This window comes from Myotis davidii, unplaced genomic scaffold (genome assembly GCF_000327345.1).
Source record: "Myotis davidii unplaced genomic scaffold, ASM32734v1 scaffold107, whole genome shotgun sequence".
Lineage (NCBI taxonomy): Eukaryota > Metazoa > Chordata > Mammalia > Chiroptera > Vespertilionidae > Myotis > Myotis davidii.
Window position 1 is genome coordinate 5164357 of NW_006383012.1, and position 22905 is coordinate 5187261.

General features: G+C 44.7%; 1 protein-coding gene and 1 long non-coding RNA gene across 2 annotated transcripts in view; one reads left to right on the top strand and one right to left on the bottom strand.

Moving 5' to 3' along the window:
- The first annotated feature begins 2673 nt into the window (after nt 1–2673).
- LOC107181644 lies at nt 2674–22487 on the top strand. The gene is made up of 3 exons (XR_001512318.1): nt 2674–2686; nt 8295–8301; nt 22408–22487. It is a non-coding gene; the product is annotated as an uncharacterized LOC107181644 (long non-coding RNA).
- CCDC186 (coiled-coil domain containing 186) overlaps nt 18286–22905 on the bottom strand; it is a 37178-nt gene continuing 32558 nt past the window's right edge. The window contains exon 16 of the mRNA XM_006778736.2: nt 18286–22004. Within this exon, the coding sequence (XP_006778799.1) occupies nt 21921–22004 (84 nt within the window). The 3' untranslated portion in view covers nt 18286–21920. The remainder of the gene's footprint in view (nt 22005–22905) is intronic.

A 22905-nucleotide genomic window follows, 5' to 3' on the forward strand; every position in this document is an offset into this window, starting at 1 on the left:
ATATTGATTTCAGAGAGGAAGAGAGAGGGAGAGAAAAGGAGGTAGAGGAAGAGACAGAAAGAGGGAGACAGAGGGAGAGAGGGAGAGAGAGGGAGAGAGAGAAACATCAATGATGAGAGAGAATCATTGATAAGCTGCCTCCTGCACGCCCCCTACTGGGGATCAAGCCCGCAACCCTGGGCATGTGCCCTGACTGGAATCAAACCGTCATGACTGGTTCGTGTGTTGACGCTCAATCACTGAGCCACACCAATCAGACACAGCATCCCTGCTCTTTACTCACAGATGCCACTAGCACCCCTCCTCCCGCTGGGACAATCAAAAATGTCTCCAGATGCTGCCAATGCCCCCGGGGTAAGACAACTAAATTCCCCACGTGCTGGTCTAAGTGAATTATTTGTGAAAAGCATCAAAGGGTTTGAGTTTCTGGCCAGGCTGATATGGACCAGGCTGGGGCCGTGTGAGGGCCTGAGGCAGAAGGGATCATGAGACTATAAACCCTAGGGATTTGCAGATAGTGTGGGTCCTGCTTTGAAGTTTTACTGGCCATGGTGTCTGGGGGCAGGGAGTCTGCCTGAGTCAGCATTATCCCTCCCTCTAATCTGCTCAGGTCTGAGCTGTAAACAGAGAGATGCCTCCGGGTTCCTGGCTCGTGGTCATCCATCTTCCTTAGTTTCCAGCTCTAACCCAGGCTGTTCCCACTCCTTTCGTGGGAATCTGGGCAAGAGCTAGGCATCATCCCACCCGGAAGTTGTCCTGTTGTCCATCTGCACGCCAGTCTTGTGTTTCCTCCTGACAGAGGCACCAGTGGGCACTTACACTGGCACAAATGATGTGTCAGTAAGACGGGCATCATGGGGCTTCAGGACAATTTTTATTTTCAGGTTGAAGCAAAGCAATGTTTTTGCGGGGGTGGTTTCCTTCAAGATAGACATGTCCTGAAAACTTTTGTTGTGGTTTAGGCTTGTCCATGCTTAGTTCCCAGGGATGGGGGCCTCTGTCCATGTCAGTGATGGCAAACCTATGACACACGTGTCAGAGGTGACACGCAAAGTCATTTCTTTGGTTGATTTTTCTTTGTTAAATGGCATTTAAATATATAAAATAAATATCAAAAATATAAGTCTTTGTTTTACTATGGTTGCAAATATCAAAAAAATTTCTATATGTGACTCGGCACCAGAGCTAAGTTCGGGTTTTTCAAAATGCTGACACGCCGAGCTCAAAAGGTTCACCATCACTGGTCTATGTCCTTCTCTCCGGGGAGCATTTGAACCGGTCTGTTCTACATGGGGCCCACCTACTTGTGTTCGATAAGAGCCAAGATCCTTCGGATTTCCCCAAACCACTTGCTTCTTTCCTCTGCTGGGTGCCTATTCTCCACCAGATGCCTAGACATCATGGTGGTTTACTTGTTCATTCAAGTCAAATTAGCAAATACATGTTGAGGGGCTGGAGCAGAATGAGGAGGACTTGGAAACCATGACTGCACCATTTATTGAGGGATTACATGTACCCTCCAATGCTTTAGGGAATTCATTCAATGGGAAAATGCCATTTTAAAGATGAAAAGACTGAGGTCCAGAGAGGTCAAGTAACTTGCCTGTTGTCACAGGGTTAGTGACTGAAGGATCTGACTGCTAACTAACCCTTCCTCTCTTCAATACTGTACATGACAGGAAAGAGGCAAGTAACAGTTACAATTTTGTGAGTTTTGGTCACAGTTAGCCTACCTTTATGGAGAATTTGCTTTAACAAATAATGGGATTGTTATTTTCAAAATTCTACCCTTCGAACAGATTCCCAGAGATGGAATTCGGGGCCAAAGGTAATGAACATATTTTCAAGGCTCCTGGTACATCCTGCCAAAGTCCCTTTAAAAAACAAAACGAAAAAAAACTTTGCTCTTTTGATAGGTGAAATAGGCTGTCTTCTCATTTTATTGTGTGTTCTCTCTTTATCTCTAAAGTTGAATATTCTTTCACATTTATTGGGTGTCTGCACTTTTGTTCAACTCTTTGTCTATTTTCTCAGTGAACTCTTTCCTTAGTGTTTTATAAAGTTTGCTTGTAAAATAAGGTTATTCAGTCTTTATCATAGTGTTACAATATTTTTGCCAGTTTGTCACTTGCCTTTTTATTGTTTAGTGTTTCTTTAGATACATAAGCATTTCTTTTATTTTATTGAAAAAGCTCATTCTTTTTCCTAATAATTTATTCTATTGATGTGGTACTTAGAAAGTACTCAATTCTGATATTTTCTTCTGCTTATAGGAGGCTTTGTGTTTGAGTTCTATGTTAATCCATATGTAATATGTTTCTCTGTGTGTGTGTGTGTTGTTTTTTTGTTAATCCTCACCGAGAGTGGGAGAGAGAGAGAGAGAGAGAGAAAGAGGGAGAGAGAGGGAGAGAGAGAGAGAGAGAAACCTGAGGATGAGACACATCCATTGGTTGCCTCCCACACACACCCTAAGCGGGGCCAGGGATCAAACCTGTCACCGAGGTACATGTCCTTGACTAGAATCAAACCTTCAACCCTTCAGTCTGAGGGCCGGTGCTCTATCCACTGAGCCAAACCAGCGAGGGCTGTCATATGTTTTTATACACCAGATGAGATTCTATCTTCAACCGTTTACAAATAACCAATGTTTCCATAACTTTTTGCATAATCCAGATCTTCCCTCATTGTTCCTTTATGATCCATTAAGTACTTAATTGGTTTGTCGTCTCTTTTAGGTTACCTATTTGGTTCTGTCTATCCATTGAACAATTCTTATGCCCAGAGCATCATCTTTTAAAGTAGCTTTCTGATCTCCTGAAATATTTAAGGCTCTTTCCTCTCCGCATCATCCTTTCCCAACACTTCCTGAGCTCTGCTGCATGCTTATTTTACCAAAGGAACTTTAATCATTTTGTCATCATATCATTTTTCTTCAAGAGAAATATCTCCATGAAGGTTGGTTTGGTTTAGCTACCTGCAGTTTCCTCACACTGACTCTGGGCTCATTAGCTCCCCTTTGTTTCTGCCTAGAATTCCCTTCCCTCTCCAACCCCGCCCCACCCCCAACCCCCACCCCAATCAGCCAGGTAACTCTGGCCACTGGTTCAATTGCTCCGTTCTTCATCTGTCTGTCCCATGTCACCCTCCCCCTGCCACCGCCCCCTCTCAACCAGAAGTGTCTCAGGAACAGAAGCAGAGTTTTATCCTCACCCTCAGCCCAGCAGTCCTCCTTCTAGCAAAAGGTGTCGAATAAAAGAAAAGGTTGAAATAGAACCAGGTGGAGGCGGATGTGGGAGGTGAGTGTCAGCCCTGATCTTGAGGGCGCCTCGGGGTGCTTAGCTGGGCCCTCCTGAACTCAGAACACGCCCACCCCCTTCCTATTCTCTTGGCTCTTTCCAAAAACGTCCATCCTTCTGTGCTCCACTCTGACCTGCAGGACTGCGTCCACACACCCACGGGGAAGGGATATTATGAGATGATGGCTGTTAGGGACCCAAGTCAAAGACGTAAGGAACTACATTTTAATTTCAACAAGCACAACGTGTGAATAAACACTGCCATGCTTTATGGCTCTAAATCTGTCGCTAAATTCCTTGCTTCTCTACGCATCAGAAGCCCAATAAACAAAGTCTGCAGTGTGCCAATAGCTACTTTGACTGTCATTTGAGATATTCTGAATGATCCATAGCCTTTCTGCTGAGTCCAGCCACGGAAGGACTTTCAGTCTACAGCATTCATCTGAAAACCCACAACTCTGGCGGTCATCAGAAACGCTTGGGAGAAGAAGAGATCCCTCCGGGAACACCTGGCGCTGAAACAGATGCAGCAGGATGATGGTGGCAGCATCCTTCCAGACGGTGAGTGTGAACACCGAGCCGGAGGCTGGCTGCTTATGCTTACACCCGTCCTCATGCAGCTCAAAGGCGCAGGGAAGATCTTGCTCTTGAAAGGGAATGACTGTCTCCTTAGGGACGCTTTGGACTTGAAACAGAAGGCAAGCCATCTTCCTCCTTAATGACACTCTTAGCCAAAGAGGCTTCACTTGTCTTGGGTAAACAATTCCCACCCCTTCTACACTGACACACACGCTGTGGTACAAACGAAGTGGTAGGATGGTCCCTCGTCCGTGTGTAGGCGCGCTAAGTTTTCAAATCTGTACCCAGCTTTTGTGCACAGGCTACCTGCCCCGTGCTCGGGCCCTATATTTAGGCCGAGGAGCCAGGCTCTGCTCGCGTGGTAGGACTGAGAACGCTGCTTACATATCTCACCCAAGCCCGCACGCCCACACCCAACTGTCACAGAGCCTGAAATTCCTACCAGGAGAGTTGCTACTTTTGGTCGAGGGCTTCAAGAAAACCCTTGCGCAAATATAAATGTAATAAGCAAGGCGCGTTCTGGGATACTCGGTTGTGAGTAGCATTACCCTTCTTTATTTTGCTATTGCAAATTTTAAAAAGTGCCGGATGGCTTATCAAGAATTGAGGAGGGAAGTGGAAATAGTACCTTCACAGTGGTGAGACATGGCAGGCACCACCTTCACCCAGGGAGGAGGGCTAACGTGAGCCATGATGTCACGTGGGTATCATGGACCCTCTGATGTGATGTGATGTGATGTGATGTGATGTGATGTGATGTGATGTGATGATGTGATAAAACCTTGTGTATTCTCCCCCAAACTCCTTATCGCGAGCCTAAATCCTGAGAAAAAAAATATCTGACCAACCGAGTTTGGGAGGCATTCTACAGGAGAGCTGGCTGGTACTCTTTAAGAATGCCAAGGTCATGAAAAACTAGGGAAGACTGAAAAACTGTCACAGCATAGAGGGTACTGGGTGGTGGTTAAAGGCATGATCTCCCTGGAGGAAATCCTGGAACAGAAAGAGGACATGAGTGGAAAGACTGGTAGCATCCACATAAAGTTTGGAGTTTAGTTAATATAATGTACCCATGGAGATAGAACATGTTCACAATGGGGCAAATTGGATAAGGGTCCCTGGCTGGGTTGCTCAGCTGTGAGAGCTTCAGCCCGGGACTGGAGAGTTGAGCCTCCTTCCATCTGGCCAGCCTTGGATGAGAGCCTCTTCAACCCCCCTTTTAGCCCATAGAGCCCTCATCACTCCAGGGCATTGAACCCTGTACTCCTGCAGAGACTGTTGAAAAGAAAGGCATCCACCCGGCCACTGTGGCTCAGTGGTTGAGTGTTGACCTATGAACCAGGAGGTCATGGTTTGATTCCTGGTCAGAACACAAGCCTGGGTTGTGGGCTCGATCCCCAGCAGGGGGTATGCAGGAGGCAGCCGATCAATGATTCTCATGATTGACGTGTCTATCTCTCTCTCCCTTCCTCTCTGAAATCAATAAAAATATTTTAAAAGGGCAGAAAGGCATCAGTGCTCCTCTGAGACAGGAGAAGCCCAGGTAACCAGGACACAGAGCCTGGCTCCTCCCTTGGCAGAAGAAGGGAAACAAATGCCTCCCATTTTTTCCTGATGAGCTCACAGCTGAGCAAAAAAGGGGCATAGTTCACTCTCAAGCGGGTTACTCCATCACCTTAGATGTGCAAAACATGGTCTTGCGTCACTACCACGTGGAGGGTGACACATTACACAGTAATGGGAAGAAGTGGCACCAGGCCCTGTACGGCCCACCCCACCCCCAAGAGGGTGATGGAGAATAACGAAAGGGTGGAAGAGTCCTTTCCATAAATGGTCAGCAGGAGCCCTTTCCAGGGTGTCAATGGGAATAGCCAAGAGAGGGTAGTGTGGGCCTTTTACTAATTGTGGGACTCCAAGGTGCCCATTCTGCATAAAGATAAGGCTCACTATTCCTGAAGGAAAAGAGCCTTGCATGTGTGAGAATTTTTTTCTTTCTTTCTTTCTTTCTTTCTTTCTTTCTTTCTTTCTTTCTTTCTTTCTTTCTTTCTTTCTTCCTTTGCTTTCCTTTGCTTTCTCTTCTCTCTCTCTCTCTCTCTCTCTCTCTCTCTCTCTCTCTCTCTCTCTCTCTCTCTGTTAACCCTCACCTGAGGATTTTTTCTTCCATTGATTTTTTAGAGAGAATGAAAGGGAGGATGAGGAGGAGGAGGAGGAGAGAGAGAGAAACATCGACGTGAGAGAGACACATTGACTGCCTCCCTCATGTGCCCCAATTGGAGTCTGCAATGGAGGTATGTGCCCTTGAACCCTCAAACCTGAGACCCTTTAGTCTGCAGGCCGATACTCTGACCACTGAGCAACCAGCTAGGGGAGAATTTTCTTTCTTAATATGAGTCTACACTATACTTTCCCCTTGAGGAATAGTTCAAGGTGCCACCACTTTGCTCCTGGATACCCGAGGAGGTTGTATCTACCTTGCCCGTCTTGCCCACACCCCAATACCTGTCCCTCCTTTGGAGATATGCATGAGCTTGCTCTAAGAGTCAAAGAATCCAAGGTGCCAGCCATGCCCACGGCAGAATTGGGAACAAGGAGACGCGGCCTAGAGGACTCAGTTACCTTGGGGTCTGGACCAGCTGTTTACACATCACTGACCATCAGGCTGAAGCGCTAGGTGCCACTCCAGACCGAAGACTGACTTGACCACAAGCAGCTGGGTACAGTGTTGGGGAGCCTGAGCCCCTTCCATTGGACACAGTTGGGTTTCCCAAAAGAGGTAGAGGGGGGTTCACACAGGGATCTTTGGAGAAGGAAGAGCAAGCCGAGGACCGGAGGAGGCTGGCTAGGACTTGGGGGCATGCTGGCTAGAACGATGGCCACTACAGCCAGCTAATGAAGGGAGGATCCAGAAGTTAATCCAATGTGAGGAGCAGTTACAGGGCAAGCGTAGTCTCTTTGCCGGGAGAGAAGGCAGTGGAGCATCGCCGGGCACAGCTCTAGAACTGATTTCGGGGGGTGTTGCTGGCTGCAGAGCCTCCTAGCTCACGCTCCAGCTCTCCTGGGATTCTAGACGTCATCTCCTACACTTTGTACGTTCCTTTCTGCTTTAAGGGAACAGTCTCTGTAATTTGCCGTTAAAAAAGCCCGATTGAGCCCTGGCCATCATGGCTCAGTGGTTGAGCATCGACCTATGAACCTGGAGATCACCGTTCAGTTCCTGGTTGGGGCACGTGCCCGGGTTGTAGGCTCGATCTCCGGTGTGCAGTGTGCAGGAGGCAGCCAATCGATGATTCTCTCTCATCATTGATGTTTCTCTCTCTCTCTCCCTCTCCCTTCCTCTCTGAAATCAATAAAAATATATTTTAAAAGAAAAAAAAGGAAGCCCTATTGACACACGCTAACTACTTTTATTTGAAATGTTCATAAGAAGCCTGATTAACACACGCTAACTACTTTTATTTGAAATGTTCATTGACAAATGTCACATGGAAATGATTCCCTGGAGCCTGGAAACCGTGGATCAAATGGATGTCACAGAATCAGGCTGCTGTTTAGCAAGAGACTGAAAATGTTTTTGTTCCTCCTTTCATCATGCATATTAAATAGCCTGATCTTGCCTGACTTCAGAGCCCCCGAGACTCAGAAACCACCAGTAAGCACAGGAGGCTTGCGAGTTAGATTGAACTGCCTTTGCTGGGTTCGGCCTGTGGTTTTCCTCCTACACTGAAATGTGAAGAGTGGGGGAGGGGGTAAGCTCTGTCCTGTGTTGCTGCTGATGTTGTTAACCAAGGATCTAAGGCTGTTTGGTATTTTTGGCTTCATCATTCCAATTTGCAGCCCCCTTTTGGAAATAAAGCGAGATTGAAGTCCAACAGAAAGGAGTTTCTGAGCCACAGAGCAGTCTTCTGGTCCAAGGTAAAAAGTGAGATTCCCGAGGTCTCGCTTCTTCCCGTCCGAGTTTGCTTGTCGCGTGTAGCAAGCTGTACTTCCCTGGTGCACTTTTTGGTTTCCTTCCGGTCTTAGTACTTACTGTAGGCAAGTGTCTGTTGCAATGATTGCAGTATTGGCCTAGTGACTGCGGACTTTTCACTTCTTCTTGGCAACTTCTGTGCAGGAGACTTCAACTCAGGACCACTTTGCTCTTGGATACCCAAGGAGGTTGTATCCATCCTGCCCGTCTTGCCCACACCCCTTTGTATGACATAGAACCCAAAAGAGAAAGGGTTTCCGTGGCTGAGGTGGGAGATGTGGGTATTACACTCCTTGTTCAGCTTTGAAGTTTCCAAATTCGAGAGAGATCAAAGGTACATGACGGTATCATTTTACTCTCTCTGAGCTAAGGGCCCTTTCCAGCACAGCTTGGAGATCCTGTGGTTTTCCTGCATATTTTCTTTATGCAAGGACAGGTACACACTTTTCTAGCCTGTGTGTGTGTGTGTGTGTGTGTGTGTGTGTAACAGGTCCTTGTTCTTCAGAGATCTTAGACATGCCTCACTCTATCACAGTGATTCTTTCTTTCTTTCTTTCTTTCTTTCTTTCTTTCTTTTTTAGAGAGAAGAAGGGAAAGGGAGAGAGGGGAGACAGAGAAATATTGATCAGCTGCCTCCTGCACTCCCCCTACTGGCGATCAAGCCCACAACCCAGGCATGCGTCCTGACCAGGGATTCGAACTGTGACCCCCTAGTACATGGGATGACATCCATCCACTGAGCCATGCCAGCGGATAATTTACTAATTACTAAATAATTTTAGCAATTAGTTTATGTGTGCCCATGAGATTAAAAAAAAAGGTTGAAAATCGCTGTTCTATCAGATATTCAGTCTCTAAGAATGAAAGAACCTGAATTTTTTTTTCAGCCTGAGTGGCCCCAGTTCTAAACCTAGAATGATCTCCAAGTTCATCTGAAACCTGCAGTCCTTAGCAGCCTTCTGTGATTGAGGAAGGAAGAAGCAGGGGGAAGTTATTGAAGGCAAGGAATATTTTTGGTGAAGCTCCCTTAAGCTGTGTAGCAAACAAAGTCAGAGTCTTCTTCTGCTTAATGAAATTTCCCGTTGAACTCAGCAAGCCAGCTTGCCATTTTGCATCATCTGCAGACAATGGATCACCCTAACCCAGCACCTAGCAGGGTAGGTGTGGAATCAGTGGTGGTAGGTAAATAAATGAACAACGACTTGCAATTATCACTCTGGACTCAAATTCTTAAGAAGGCATGATATCCAGTAGCACCTGTGCAAATTCATCTTTTCATGGGGAACTTGGCCTCCAAACCTTGAGTGTATTACAGAAATGTGACCTTCACACAGGCCCATAAGACACATTGTCCTAAGCTGCCCACCCACCCCTGTAGGCTGACAACTTGCCTTTGTAAGCATTTGACGCCCTCCAAAGTCCCTTTTCTTACTTTCTATCTCATCTGAGTCTAAAAACAAGGGCAAGTTTTATTCCAGTTTTACCAGAAAGTGTTATGGGCTGAATTATGTCCCCAAATGTGTTGAAGCCCTAATCCCCAAGACCTCAGAATGTGACTATATTTGAAGAGAGGGCATTAAGGTGATCCTAATCTAATACGATTGGTGTTCTTTTAAGAAGAAGATATTAGGGGGGAGAGAGAGATCAGTCAGGTGCACACACAGGGATGATCATGTGAGGGCACAGCAAGAAGGTGGCCATCTGCAGGCCAAGGAGAGAGGCCCGGGGAAGGGGGGAGGGGGAGACTATCACCAACACCTTGACCTTTGACTTCTAGCCTCCAGGACTGTGAGTCAATACATTTGTGTCGTTTAAGCCATCCGGTCTGTGGAATTGTTTTATGGCAGCCCTAGCAAACTAATACAGGCTCAAAGGGGCAGAGAACTGTAGTCCACCGGCCCCAATTTGAACGTCCTTTATCAAGTAAAACAAAGAATTTAGGGAGGGAACCCCTGCCTCTTAACTGTCCCTCTGTCATGGGTCTCTGACCCATGTACCACTTCATCACTATTTAATTGCCCGAGAGATCATATGCACACAGACACAAATTAGAATGTTCCTTTCATGTCAGGGGCCTTGGGGTTCACTTAGTATTTACAGCAAAATATTCCTTGGATCCTAGGCAGCACTGGAAAGCAAGTCAGGGTCCCCTGTCCCCACTGGAAAAGAAGCTAACACATCCCTTCTTCTCCATCCTTATTTTTCCAATAGTCACATTTCTGACATCAGCAACACACAGGGAATGACCAAGATTGTGAGAGCAATTAGACTTTTCCAGGGAGACCTAATTCTGATTGAAACAGACTTGTTTCCTTTGGGGGATAATGAGGTGCACCCCCCCCCCATACACACACTCAGAAGGGGCCGCTCCCTCAGAGACAGCCACGTCTTTACTCCTACTGTGAATGCCTCCCAGGCTGGACTCCCTCCCGGGGGCTCTCTGAGTGGTTGCAGCAGTGTTTTCTGCTTTGCATCCTGAAACGGAACCGAAACTTGGGCGTGAGCAATGTTTTGCATTATGAGCCCATTTCCCCTTCGACTCCCCGCCCGGGGAGGGAAGGCTCGCGGTGTCCCAGCTGGGCCTGACCTCTGGGGAATGTCTCACAGCCCAGGGAACAAGCAGCCTGGGTCCTGAAGCCACAGCGCTGGAACCAGTGGCCCAGGAGCCAATGCTATTCTGGGCAGAACACTCCCCCTGCCGAGAGGCCAGGGGAAGCATTTGTCAGGGCGGCGCAGGGCAGGGGCAGGAGGGCGGCTGACTTTCCCAGCAGGCAGTGGTCAGGCACTACCTGGCCAAAATAGTAACTGCTGAAAGTGACAATGACATAACCCATGCGCAGCCACGGCTGGGAGGTCACATTCTGGTTCCCCAGCCCAGCTCTGGCTAAGGACCGCCCTGGATGAGGACTCCACACCCTGCCCAGCTCCAAGACCAAGACCAAGGAGCGATCCTGAGAATTTGCATTCCCGTTCATTCATTTAAGTGCTGTCTATTAACTGGATTCATTAAACATATGCCTCGTGCCTTCATTATTATCATTATTATAGTTTTCCGGGATGATCGTAAGATCCTTATCAAGACACACACAACTGGCAAGCATTCCAATCGTGCCCACAGAGGCCAGCCTCACCTCCGTGACCTCCAATTCAAGTGGAGAAGTCAGTGTCCCACCCAGACCGTGCCTGAGGGCTTGGGGGGCATGTGAGTGTCACCTATGCCGGGCTGTGGGTAATGCAGCCGTTCCCTCTCTCCTAGGGACCCATGAAGTAAAGGCAAGTTTGAGTCTGCTGATCCCAAGCACCGTAAAATGAGGCGTGGGGACCTGGGGGCAGGGTGATCGTCCGTCCTCTAAACAGCCCTCTCTGCAGGAGGAAGCCTTGCTGCAGAGCCCTCAAGACAGTGGTTCTCAACCTGTGGGTCGCGATCCCTTTGGTGGTCGAACGACCGTTTCACAGGGGTCGCCTAAGACCATCCTGCATATCAGATATTTACATGACGATTCACAACAGTAGCAACATTACAGTATAGAAGTAGCAACGAAAATAATGTTATGGTTGTGTCACAACATGAGGAACTGTATTTAAAGGGCCAGAAGGCTGAGAACCACTGCCTTAAGAGGAAAACCACATCTGTCACTCAACATGACGAGTTTGCACACTTCCTGGTACGCCGGGCATGGCTATCAAAGCCCCAGAAATGTGCCGAGCTGCACAAGCCACTATTACCCTACACCCAATGGAAGTGGCTCCTTGGGAAGAATTTTCCAGATATCAAACCAGAAACCCTCTGGAAACAGGAGAGAGAGAAACGAGTGCAGATTTCCTTTCTAGAGAAGAGCCGAGGCTCCCTGGACAGGAAGGAGCTGGCCAACCCCTCCTGAGGGGCCCCGGGCCACAGGCTGAGACAGGGCCGCAGGGGCACTGATGGAGGTGAAATGAAGGCAGGGCAGGGGTTCAAGCCCTGGGGAATCTGTGAGTGATGGCCTGGGAAGTGAGAGGGCTCACGGATGCAGATATGGGCAGAATTCAGTGGCTGGCAAGTGCCCAAGGGGAGCTGGACCCAGTTGCTCTCCGCTTCCAGGGCCCCTTTCAAAGTCCTGCTTAGACACTTGGACAAAGAGATGAGCCAGAGCTCAGAAATGAGGGTGCGGCTCCTCCCCTGCCTTTTAGTTCTCCGAAGCCTTGGCTCCCGGCCTCTGCCGCCCCTGACCGTGGGCAGGCTCGCTTTCGGCTTCCTTTGATTCATAGGTGGCTGCCTTGCCAATAACCCCTTATAGGAAGCAAGAGGAACTCAACACCCCGCTCCCAACTTGCGGGGGACAGAGGAGCGCGTGTAGGGTTTCTTTAAAGAAGGAAATGACTGCACTGACTTAATTTGGAAGCCCCTGAATTTAATCTGCCCTTAATGTGAAAGCTGGGTTTTCTCTCCCACTTTCTTCCTGGGGCCAAGAAACAGCTCCTCCCAGCTCCGTTTGTGGGGGGCTGCGCAGACAGAAAATGCTTCGCCAACATCTCAGCTAACACCCAAGATGACATGCCCACAGAAGAGACGAAGACACTGAACAGACCTGGGACACACAGGGGGCTATTCGCTCACAGTGGCTCAGGGCACAGGGAGGAGAAACGGGGTCTGCACTCTCAGTTGCCACCTCCAAACCCAGCTTTGTCACACCCAGAAGGTGTCCTTTTAGACTCCAAGGTCTTCTTTATGTCTCTACATAGATCCTTCTCAGGTCGCACACCCTGCTGTCATCTTAGCCCTGGTCCCATCTCTAGTCAGCATTTGCTAGGAATAAAAGGGGGACACGCCCTTCTCAAACCAAGGACCTCAATGATCTACCTTGATTTTTCTCCGCAGATTGGAACAATTCACTGCATGGCTATCAGTGACAGAGGGAAAGTGTGGTTGTTGTAGGCGAATTATACTGAATTCAAGAACATTCTAAATCCTGAAGCAGAACCCGCTGGCTTTCTGCCTTGCAGGATGGTAACATGACATTAAAGCAGCTCTTTCTCCAGGAAGGCATTTCCTCTCTCCTTACAGGGCTGCTTGATCAACCTCCTCCTGAACTCAACATATCTGAGCCAGAGCTCAGAAATAGAAAGACCACCGTCCAGTGCAGACTCCGAACCCTACCTGCTACAAAATGAAAAGTAAGATGCATTGAGTAAATCCCTCAAATTTAGTTTGAACTAGCCTCCCTGATTTTGGAGTGTTAGAAATTATGTTCAGTACCTGGCTGGTATGGCTTAGTGGTTGAGCGTCGACCTTTGAACCAGGAGGTCACAGTTGGGTTACAGGTCAGGGCACATGCCCGAGTTGCAGGCTCGATCCCCAGTGTGGGGTGTGCAGGAGGCAGCCAATCAATGATTCTCTCTCATCATTAATGTTTCTCTCTCTCCCTCTCCCTTCCTCTCTGAAATCAATAAAAATATATTTTTAAAAAGAACAAACTATGTTGACTATCCACAAAGGACGATTTCTCAGATTAAGAAGTTAAATGTTGATAGCAGTAGAGCTTAGAGTGAGTGGGGAGGTTGAGACGTGGATCTGCCTGACATAAAGGATGGTGCCATCACAGCGCAGTGGTCTCGCTCTCTCCAACAAGTGCCCTCGAGGCACCTGCAAGAACCCTGCCCTTTCTTCCCAATGTCCAGCGCAAGGAGACTTGAAAATACAATTTTCAAGATCGGGAAGCTTTGGATAGTTTTTGCTTAGGGATCTGGGCACCAGTAGAATCACTCTCATGAAATGCTAGGTTGCTAGAGCTGCCGGTCCAAGGCCACGCACTCTTCTGGGGGCTGTGTATGCGGAAAGACAAGGACTAAAGGCCTAAGTTACAGGAATGGTCTCAGGATCCTGCAGACAGACACCCAGTGATGAGGCCAAGGGAGGTGCACCCACATTAGTCTGTGACGAATGGCTGGTTTCTTAGCAGTTCTCTGCCCCCTGGTGGCATTTAGAGGCTAAACTGAAGTCCCAAAGAACTTCCAAGGAGTTCCTAGTCAGGGAGGACTCATCCTCAAGACTTTCAGGACTTATCGTTTTAACTCAGACACATTTTGTGAGACCTGACTCCGGGTCTGCTGGTGTGCTGGGCGATGGCCTGAGGCCGCAGTACGGTGAACACTTTACCTGATAACTTACAGCAGGTGACAGCTTGTTCCTTCATAATAATGTGATCCACCCACAAAGCCTGCACACACACACACACACACACACACACACACACACACCAGCGGGAGACAAGGCGTTCCACAATAACCCCATGGCTGCGGCTGTGCCTTCACCGTTTGGAATGCTTTTACAATGATACAGCCAAGTCTGCAGTTACGTCGTGCTGTTTGCACGCAGCCTTTGGCCTGGTACCTTGCACTGTTCTCAAGCCTGGAAGAGCCAGGTGCAGTGTCGTTCTAACTCTCTCCCACTGCAGTAGCTAACACGTAGCCAGCGCTCACACCATGTGGCCGAGTTATGGATGGGCTCTGGGCAAATCAATCAACTGAAGTAGTTCATGCAAAACGTTTTCTATATCATTAGGTTTTTAGCAAAATTTCTGCCAAGGGAGCTTTTCAGTCCAGGAAACAAAATTTGTTTACATATAAAGATATATTTGCAAGTAGAAGATGAATTTAGACATATCATTCAAAGCAGTCCCAAGACAATGCTGTTTTCTGCCACATAATTAGATGCAACAGCAAAACTCTGTTTCCTTTCAGCGAAAACATGGTCCAGTACAAAGGGTGGTCCATGGCCAGGGTGGATCTTTGTCTTGCGAAGTCAGGGGCTACCCCCACATCCTGTCAGGCAAAGCGAGAGAGCATTCCCAGGGACCCTGACACCCTGGCAAGCAATACCTGACATTTTTCTGTACTAGAATAATCCCAGTATAGCGGTCTTTTCCAATGACCTGCAGAGTAAACTGTGTCTTGGGCTGCACAGATTAATCTGAACTACCCAGGGAAAATGTGCCCAGTACCAACATTTATTGTGATCGTGTTTTGCCCGAGTTAATTTTTTTTCTTTTTTTAAAAAAAATATATTTATTGATTTCAGAGAGGAAAGGAAATGGAGAGATAAACATCAATGATGAGAGAGACTCATTGATTGGCTGCCTCCTGCACATCGCCTACTGGGGATCGAGCCCACAACCCAGGCGTGTGCCCTGAGCCGGAATCGGACCGTGACCACCTGGTTCATAGGTCAACAATCAACCACTGAGCCACACCAGCTGGGCATAGCAGTTAATTTTTTTTAAGTCATTAGACTCACTAGTGCTCATCTTCCAGCCCCTTTCCTGATTTTTATCAGCGGCAGGTGTAGTAAATTTGGGGCCATCGCAAAAGATTAGTGAGGCCCCAGCACGATGACTCACAAATACATGAAGCATTCCATATGTTTAAGATACTTTGTAAACCCTAGGCAACCACTAAAACATTTTTAAAAGAGGCATCACTCATAATGGAGGTATGATTGAATCATACAAAAATATTCAATCCAGCCCTGGCCAGGTGGCTCAGTTAGTTGGAGCGTCATCCGGTACAACAAAAGGTTGCAGGTTTGATCCCCAGTCAGGACGTGTATGGGAGGCAACCCATTGGTATTTCTCTCACGCATTAATGTTTCTCTTTCTTTCTTTTTTTAAAATAAATTTTTATTGATTTCAGAGAGGAAGTGAGAGGGAGAGATAGAAACATCAATGATGAGAGAGAATCATTGATTGGCTGCTTCCTGGACGCCCCCCCTACTGGGGATCGAGCCGGTACCCCGGGCATGTGCCCTTGACTGGAATCGAACCTGGGACATTTCAGTCTGCAGGCCGATGCTTTATCCACTGAGCCAAACCAGCTAAGGCAATGTTTCTCTTTCTTAAAAAAAAAAAAAAAAAATCAGCTCGTGTACAGGAGGCAGCCAGTCAATGATTCTCTCTTATCATTGAAGTTTCTGTCTCTTCCTTTCCCTTCCTCTCTGAAACCAATTTAAAAACATTTTTAAGACAATCAGGAAGAGGAAACAAAAAGAATGGCAACAAGCCTCCAGCTAAGAGTTTGTTAAATCACACATACTCGCACACACGTCCTCTTTAACAGATTATTGGTCTTGCTTAATCTATGTTAGTGTAAAGAAAAAGAACCCAAAGATGATGTTAATCCGATCAGGGAGGCATGAGAACGTTGACTTTGGGGAGATAGCGGAGGACAGAGAAAGGTATCCCCAAACTGGGTTCAAATTCCAGCTCAACAAACCCTGAGCAGGAAGATGCTGTGAATGAGGCTTGGTGCCTGTTTCCCGCCACACGGGGTCCTCTGAGCCTCGCTGGAAGCCGCTAATTGGTATTTGCTCCCTGTCCCTGCCTTTACATGTTTACCTTTCAAATTTGTGTTCCTTAGCATTCCAAAGGGAAACAAGCCCTCTTAAAACACAAAAGCAGTGCAGTGCACTGTGTCTGACCTCTGACCAGAGTCGCTCCTAACTGCCACTTGGCTTTTTAAGTAAATAGAGCATTGGGTAAATTCTTAAAACACAGTGCTAATCCCTCCACACGCAACGATCCCAAAGCAACACAACAACAAAACACAAAATTCAGGAACAAGCTTTGTTCAGAGCCCAAGGCAGCACCCTCCTTTGACACGGACTCCTTAGGGACCTGTGTTTTGGGAGAAGCGAGATCTTTGAGGCTCCTCCGGTGGGAGCAGTACAATGAAAGTGTCTCTCCAGGCGGTGGGCAGAAACGCAGCTCAAGACCAGAGCAAGGTGGTGGGCATTTGCGAGTTCTTGGCTAGTCAGCGTTCATAAAGGACCGGCCTAAGGAACAGGTAGCAAGGCAGCTTTAACTGGTATTTCTTGGGACAAGCGAAGTGGGAGAAGGCTGAATTCACATCATACACACGACTTCCTGCCCTTGGGCCTTTAATTAGCTATGAAACAAAAACTACATAGTGAACTGGATGGCGTGGAAAGCCATTCTAGTATGTAATATATTTCCCAAGCTAATGTTACTAGAGATTGACTATCCACAAGTTAAGTACTTTATTTCAGTGGATCCTAGACTTTCAACAAAACACTTTGTGCAATGATAGAGAAACCTCTCTTATAGGTAACAGCCTTTCTCCTTTTTTCGAGGGCAATTAGGGGCATTTGTCTGACTGGCAAAAAGCAAGGCGTTTGGGCAATCAAAAAAAAAGGGGGGGTGTTGAAAATTCCTCAGAAATAGAACACTTCTTAAACGTATGCTTCTTTTTAAAATATGAGAATCAGGCTTCAAGTCAAGATGATGGTGTAGGTAAATGTGATACTCTGAACTTCTCACATCAAAAATTACCACTAAGCTACAGAGCAGTAATCACTCAGAACACCTGACATCTAACCGAACCAAGTCCTACAGCTAAGGATGTAAAGAAGCCAATCAGACTGGCAGGAGAGACAAATGCATGGAATGGGCTGCTCCCACCCACGAATGGTGGATAAAAACTGGGATATCTCTGTTGCAGAGGTTCCCCCGAGGAGCAAGGTTCCCCAGCCCAGGGTTCCAGCAGAGACTGTGGCTGAGTGAGATGGAGGCTGCTGGAGTCCCAGGGCCCACACAGACTTACTTGGACTCTCTGGCTCAGGGCTCCAGCGTTGAGGCAGCAGCTCGAAAGACACCAGGGATATATGGGGAGGAAGTGTCTGGCACCAGGACGAGAGCTAGAGGGGCAGCTTTTTCCCAGAAATGCTGCCGGCAGCCAGCGTTCCTTCTCTGGGACACCTCCCCCACGCAGGCATGCACAGCCAGCAGGCAGGTGCCATAAATTAGGCTCCATCAACCCGCCCTGGTGATTCCCTGAGACCCCGCCCCACCCAACTTGCAGGCTCACCCAAGCTATTTCCAGTGGCTTTTCCATACAAACAGTCTGTCTTGGCTCATGCTTCAGACTCCTAAAACCCCTCAAACAAGCAGCAGCTGGCCTCAGCATGCCCCCTGCCTCTTGCTAAGTGTCCCTAACCCAGCATTAGCAGCAGCCAGCCTCGGTTCACAGCTTGGCCTCTCCTGGGCACCTCCAAGCGCAGCACAAGTAGGAGCATCTGCAGATCACCTGGTAGCTCATGTTGGGTGGCCCCAGGCAGGCAGGGCACAGTGGTGGCTGACCTTGACGCACCTCCCAGGAGGCCCCAGAGCCAGTGGATAAAAAAGCATGTGGAAGTTTCCCTCTTGTAAAAGGCCAAATTTTGCCATCAGTAATTTAAACAAAAATTTAAAAGATAATTGAGCATTCAATCTAATCAATTTATTTCTAATAATTGATAGACTGAAAACAAACATGGGGAGCAAACATTGTTAGTCTGGTTTAAAAAATAAATTCAAGCAATCTGAATCAGCCTGGCCACCAATCTGCAGAATCAGTCTTTTTGGTAAGTGGTGTATGTCAACCAATAATTAAAGATGACATTACAATACAACCGGGTAAACAGGCATTACCTATTTAATAAGTACAATATATACATAGAATTCTCTTGAAAAGCTTAATTTTATACAGAGACATATTTACAAAATGAACAATGTAATCAAATTAGAGATTATCTGTACAATCCACACACATATATATATATATATAGCTATATCTACCTATCTATATATACATATATATGAACTTTGGAAGATAAGCAAGTTTCATCATCGTAATCTAAATGGACAGCCATATTGCATTTTAAAAAAGGATTCCATTCCAGAAGAAAAATACAACTTTAATATACAATTATACTTTTCATTTATTGTCCTGAAAATTCTTGATGTTTGGATACATTTTTCAATTACTTTCTCTTCTTCAGCCTTGAAAAGCTTTTAGGTTTTTAGTGCCACCAACTGTTGTTAAAAATTAATAATCTTAGTGTCAAAAAAGAATTGTTTTGTTTTAAAATAATAAAGTTATTGAAAAATAAGCTACTGGAGTCAACATTCATAAGGCAAATTAACCATAGCAAATAATAACATGATTGATAAAAATATTTTCACCATGGTAGTATATATAACATTCACAATACTAATGGTAATTAGTATTTCTAATTTTATTTTCCCCTACTGGTAAATATTAGTCTAAATTTACATGTAAAAATCTTTAGAAAATAATACAGTGCAAAACAAAGTTTGGAAATACACGTGACTGCAGGATTAGATAATCTTTATAAGCATCAAGTAGGCATTAATAATTTACTAAAATGGCAAAAATCGAATGCCACTTTATGGTCTTTGGATTTTTTTTTCCTTCTTACGGAATAATTAAACATCAAACTGTGACAAAAGTGTGGAAATGTATGTAACTACCAAGGGAACAGCCACCTGCTGCCGCGTACCTCAGTAAGGATTCGTTTCCCAAAGGTGCGTGCCAGAGTGAGGTTCCTGGGCCACCTACTTGCACAGGAGGACTGACCCTCTTCCCACGCGCCTGGCAGGAGTGGCAGAGGCTCAGAGCTGCCCTGCTGGGTCCGTTCTAGGACCACAGCTCTGGGAGGAGGGGAACTGCTTTCTCTGGCCTGTTCACCAGTATCACCACAGTACCTAGGATGGCGCCAGGCAACAGATTTTCAATAACCATGTTTATTAAATGAATAAATAACATAGCCTGATAAAATTTAATTTCAAGATAAGTCTATTTAAATGGTGATGAAGAAAGTTAAAAAGAAACCATCAAAGTTCAAACTCGTTATTCTGCTCAAACACACTATTTGCAATCCTTGAAACTTAACAGACTAAAGTTTGGAGGGGTATGGGGAAAAAAGGGAGTCACAGTAAATATTCACTTTAAAATTGAAACCTGGTGAAGTGTATACACACACACACACACACACACACACACACACACACACAAAATCATTTCCTGCTCAAAGAAACCAAAACTGTACTAACCAAAACAGCCTTTGGTGTGTACAATTCATAATGCACATACAAAAAATTCCCCCCTCAGATCTGAGGTTTATCGAGACCATTTTCCTTGTCGGGTACCCCATTCTTCTCTCCATATATCCAACACAGTAAGGGAAGAAGGCCCTCTAAGTCAGGAGCTACGTGTGAATCAATGTAGAGACAGAGATCTGACATGTGCATATTTTTGTACATTGTGCTCAGTCCTGACCCATATAAAAAGGATGCAGTAAAAACTAAAGAACAAAAGGAAAATATTTTCTTCAAAAGTTTTCCATAGTTTCTTATATTTTAGGGGGAAAAGTAACAATAAGTCAAAATATGGTTTACAATAGCTTTCTTCTATTATTGTTTCCAATTTAAACTTCTCCAAATGAATGGTGGCACAAATGTCAATATTGGAATGTTTCAATTTTGTATGTAACAAATGTATATATATTTTTAATTTTTATGTTTTTAAGAGTGTATAGACACAGCATCACTATTTGGTCTCCATTAATACATTTTGTGTCTTAGAAGAAAATAAATATTGTAATGTTTGAATCTGTATCACATAAGAAGCCGTAAAAATTTAGTTACCTTGGCTACTCTAAGTAGTCTTTGGGAGTATCAACTAGATGTCTAGAAGCAAATGGGAAAATAATTCCGATTTGATTGCACTTACCCTCTTATTCTGATAAATTACTATTGGTAAAAAGAACAAGACACATTATTGTAAGACTAATACTTTTTAACAGCTATTTAAAAAATTTTTAAAACTTGTATATCCATTTTGAAGTAAAAACGTTTTGTTTTGGGATGACAATACATAACTCAATATACAGAAAAAACAATATAATGAATCATCTAACCCTTAGTAAATTATCTTTTTAAACAATGATGACTAAAAAAAAAATGTTAAAATCCATGAAAGGGATATTGCCACCACGAGCCCAACTTTGAGAACCATACAATTCTTGAAAGGCTTTTAATCTATCATCCCAAAGCTTACTTAAGGGGAGAAAAAAGAATGCAAAAACCCAAAACAAAAATGAGGCTTTCTGCAAGACAAAAATATAAACTGCACACAGAAATTATAACAGATGAGAAATTATAAGAAGCAAGAAAAATTCAATGACATAGAAATACTGACACCACAACTGGCAATATTTAAGTTGCCACATTGCAAATAAATATTGTAAAAATCCAATAGGATACATAAATTTGGCTCTAAAATCCCTTTGGTTACAGAGAAGTAATTATTTTGTGTTTTAAATAAATACACTGAAACGCCTCATATGTGGGGATTGTTGGATCACTCCACTATAACAAGTAAGTATATCAATAGTGAAGAATGGGAGCTTAAACAGTACAGAATGAGTGCATTCTCTTGGGAACAGAATCTTCATAAATATTTTAAACATTTATCTTTGCATTTGATATTAGTAAAACGCAAGTATTTCAGTTTCAAAGAATTCACTATTCATCTGTTTTAATAACTAGTCAATTTCACATTTTAAAATATAAATGAAGTCCACAGGAATTTTCTAAATGAGCATGTTATTTTAAATCATATTTTATGTAACTGAAGATTTAAAAAACTCAACTATGAACTCAAACAATTTAAATCTGAAAAAAAATGTACCTAGCCCAGATAAGGTACATACCTGATCATGGGCCAATTACCTCAAGCTAGCTTTCCTATTAGCTTCCATTAAAATTAATAGATTTAAGGATCACTGGTACCCTCCCTAAAACACAACCAAATGAAATATTGGAATGTCAAGACAAAATTTTTTATTTTTTAGTTTTCTTTTAAGTTAGGAAAATAGCATATTACTGGTCCTTTCATGCATAATTTTAAAAAGCTGGATCATTTTTGACATGATGTGTTTTAAAGTGGAAAAAATGGAGAAGGGTTTTCCAAAAGCCCTTGTATGTTGAGCATTTCGATGATTCTTAGCAAATTAAACTAGGTTGTTTTGGTTCTATGGTGACTGTCACCATACGAAAACAGATTCCATCAAGTCTACACTCTTACAGGACACACTGCAATGCATTCCTAAGGTAAAGGTACTTTTCTGTAAGGTCAATCGATCACTCTTTACTGGCTGATACACTGGGGAGGGTTCCAACAATACGGGCAGTGACCCTGCTCCTCGTGTGGTTGTTCTCTCGTCCCTGAGCAGCAGTTTCGTGTTAGGTTTTCTTCGTCCTCTGTTCTAGTTCGTGCTGGTGTTTAATAAGACGTTCTATTTCTGTTCCAAGTGTTTGTAGATTTTCCTTTAACCATTTGAAAAAAAGAGCAAAATAAGAACAGAACTCTAAGTATAGTAAGTAAAAAGTGTTTCACTTGAACTACCTTTGCCTAAATTTTGAAGAGTGATGATTAGTCTTATATGTTATATGAAATAAACTAGAAACAGCTATTTTCAGTAAAGTAGTCCTACATATTACAAAGTCATACTTACTTTTTTTACTGAAGCTACAGCAAATTTTATTACATAAAATTATTACCAAAGTTAAAAAATAATTTTTAAAATCGACTACTAACTATCCAATAGCTAAACGGGCTCATCGACAGTCAAGTGGATAAAAAAGCTGTGGTACATAAATACAATGGGGTATTACTCAGTCAAAAAAAAAGAATGAAATCTTACCATTTGGAACAGCATGGATGACCTAGAGCAGCGGTCGCCAACCGGTGTTCAGCGGACCACTAGTGGTCCATGAAGTCCGAAAGGTTGGCGACCACTGACCTAGAGGGTATTATGCTAAGTGAAATAAGTCAGACAGAGAAAGACAAATACCATACGATTTCACTTATGTGTGAAATCTCAAGGATAAAATAAATCAACAAACAAAATTGAAGCAGACTCATAGATACAGAGAACAGACTGACTGATGGTTGCAGAAAAGTGGGGGGTTAACGGGGACTAGGTGAAAAAGGCAAAGGGATTAAGAGTACAAATTGGTAGTTTTAAAACAGTCATGGGGATCTAAAGTACATCATAGGGAATATAGTCAATAATATTGTAATACTATGTATGGTGCCAGGTGGGTGTTGGAAATATTGGGGGAACACTATATAAAGTATAGAATTGTCTAACCATTATGCTGTACACTGGAACTAATACAAAATTATGCTGAAAGTAAACTACAATTGAAAAATAAAAATATAGCT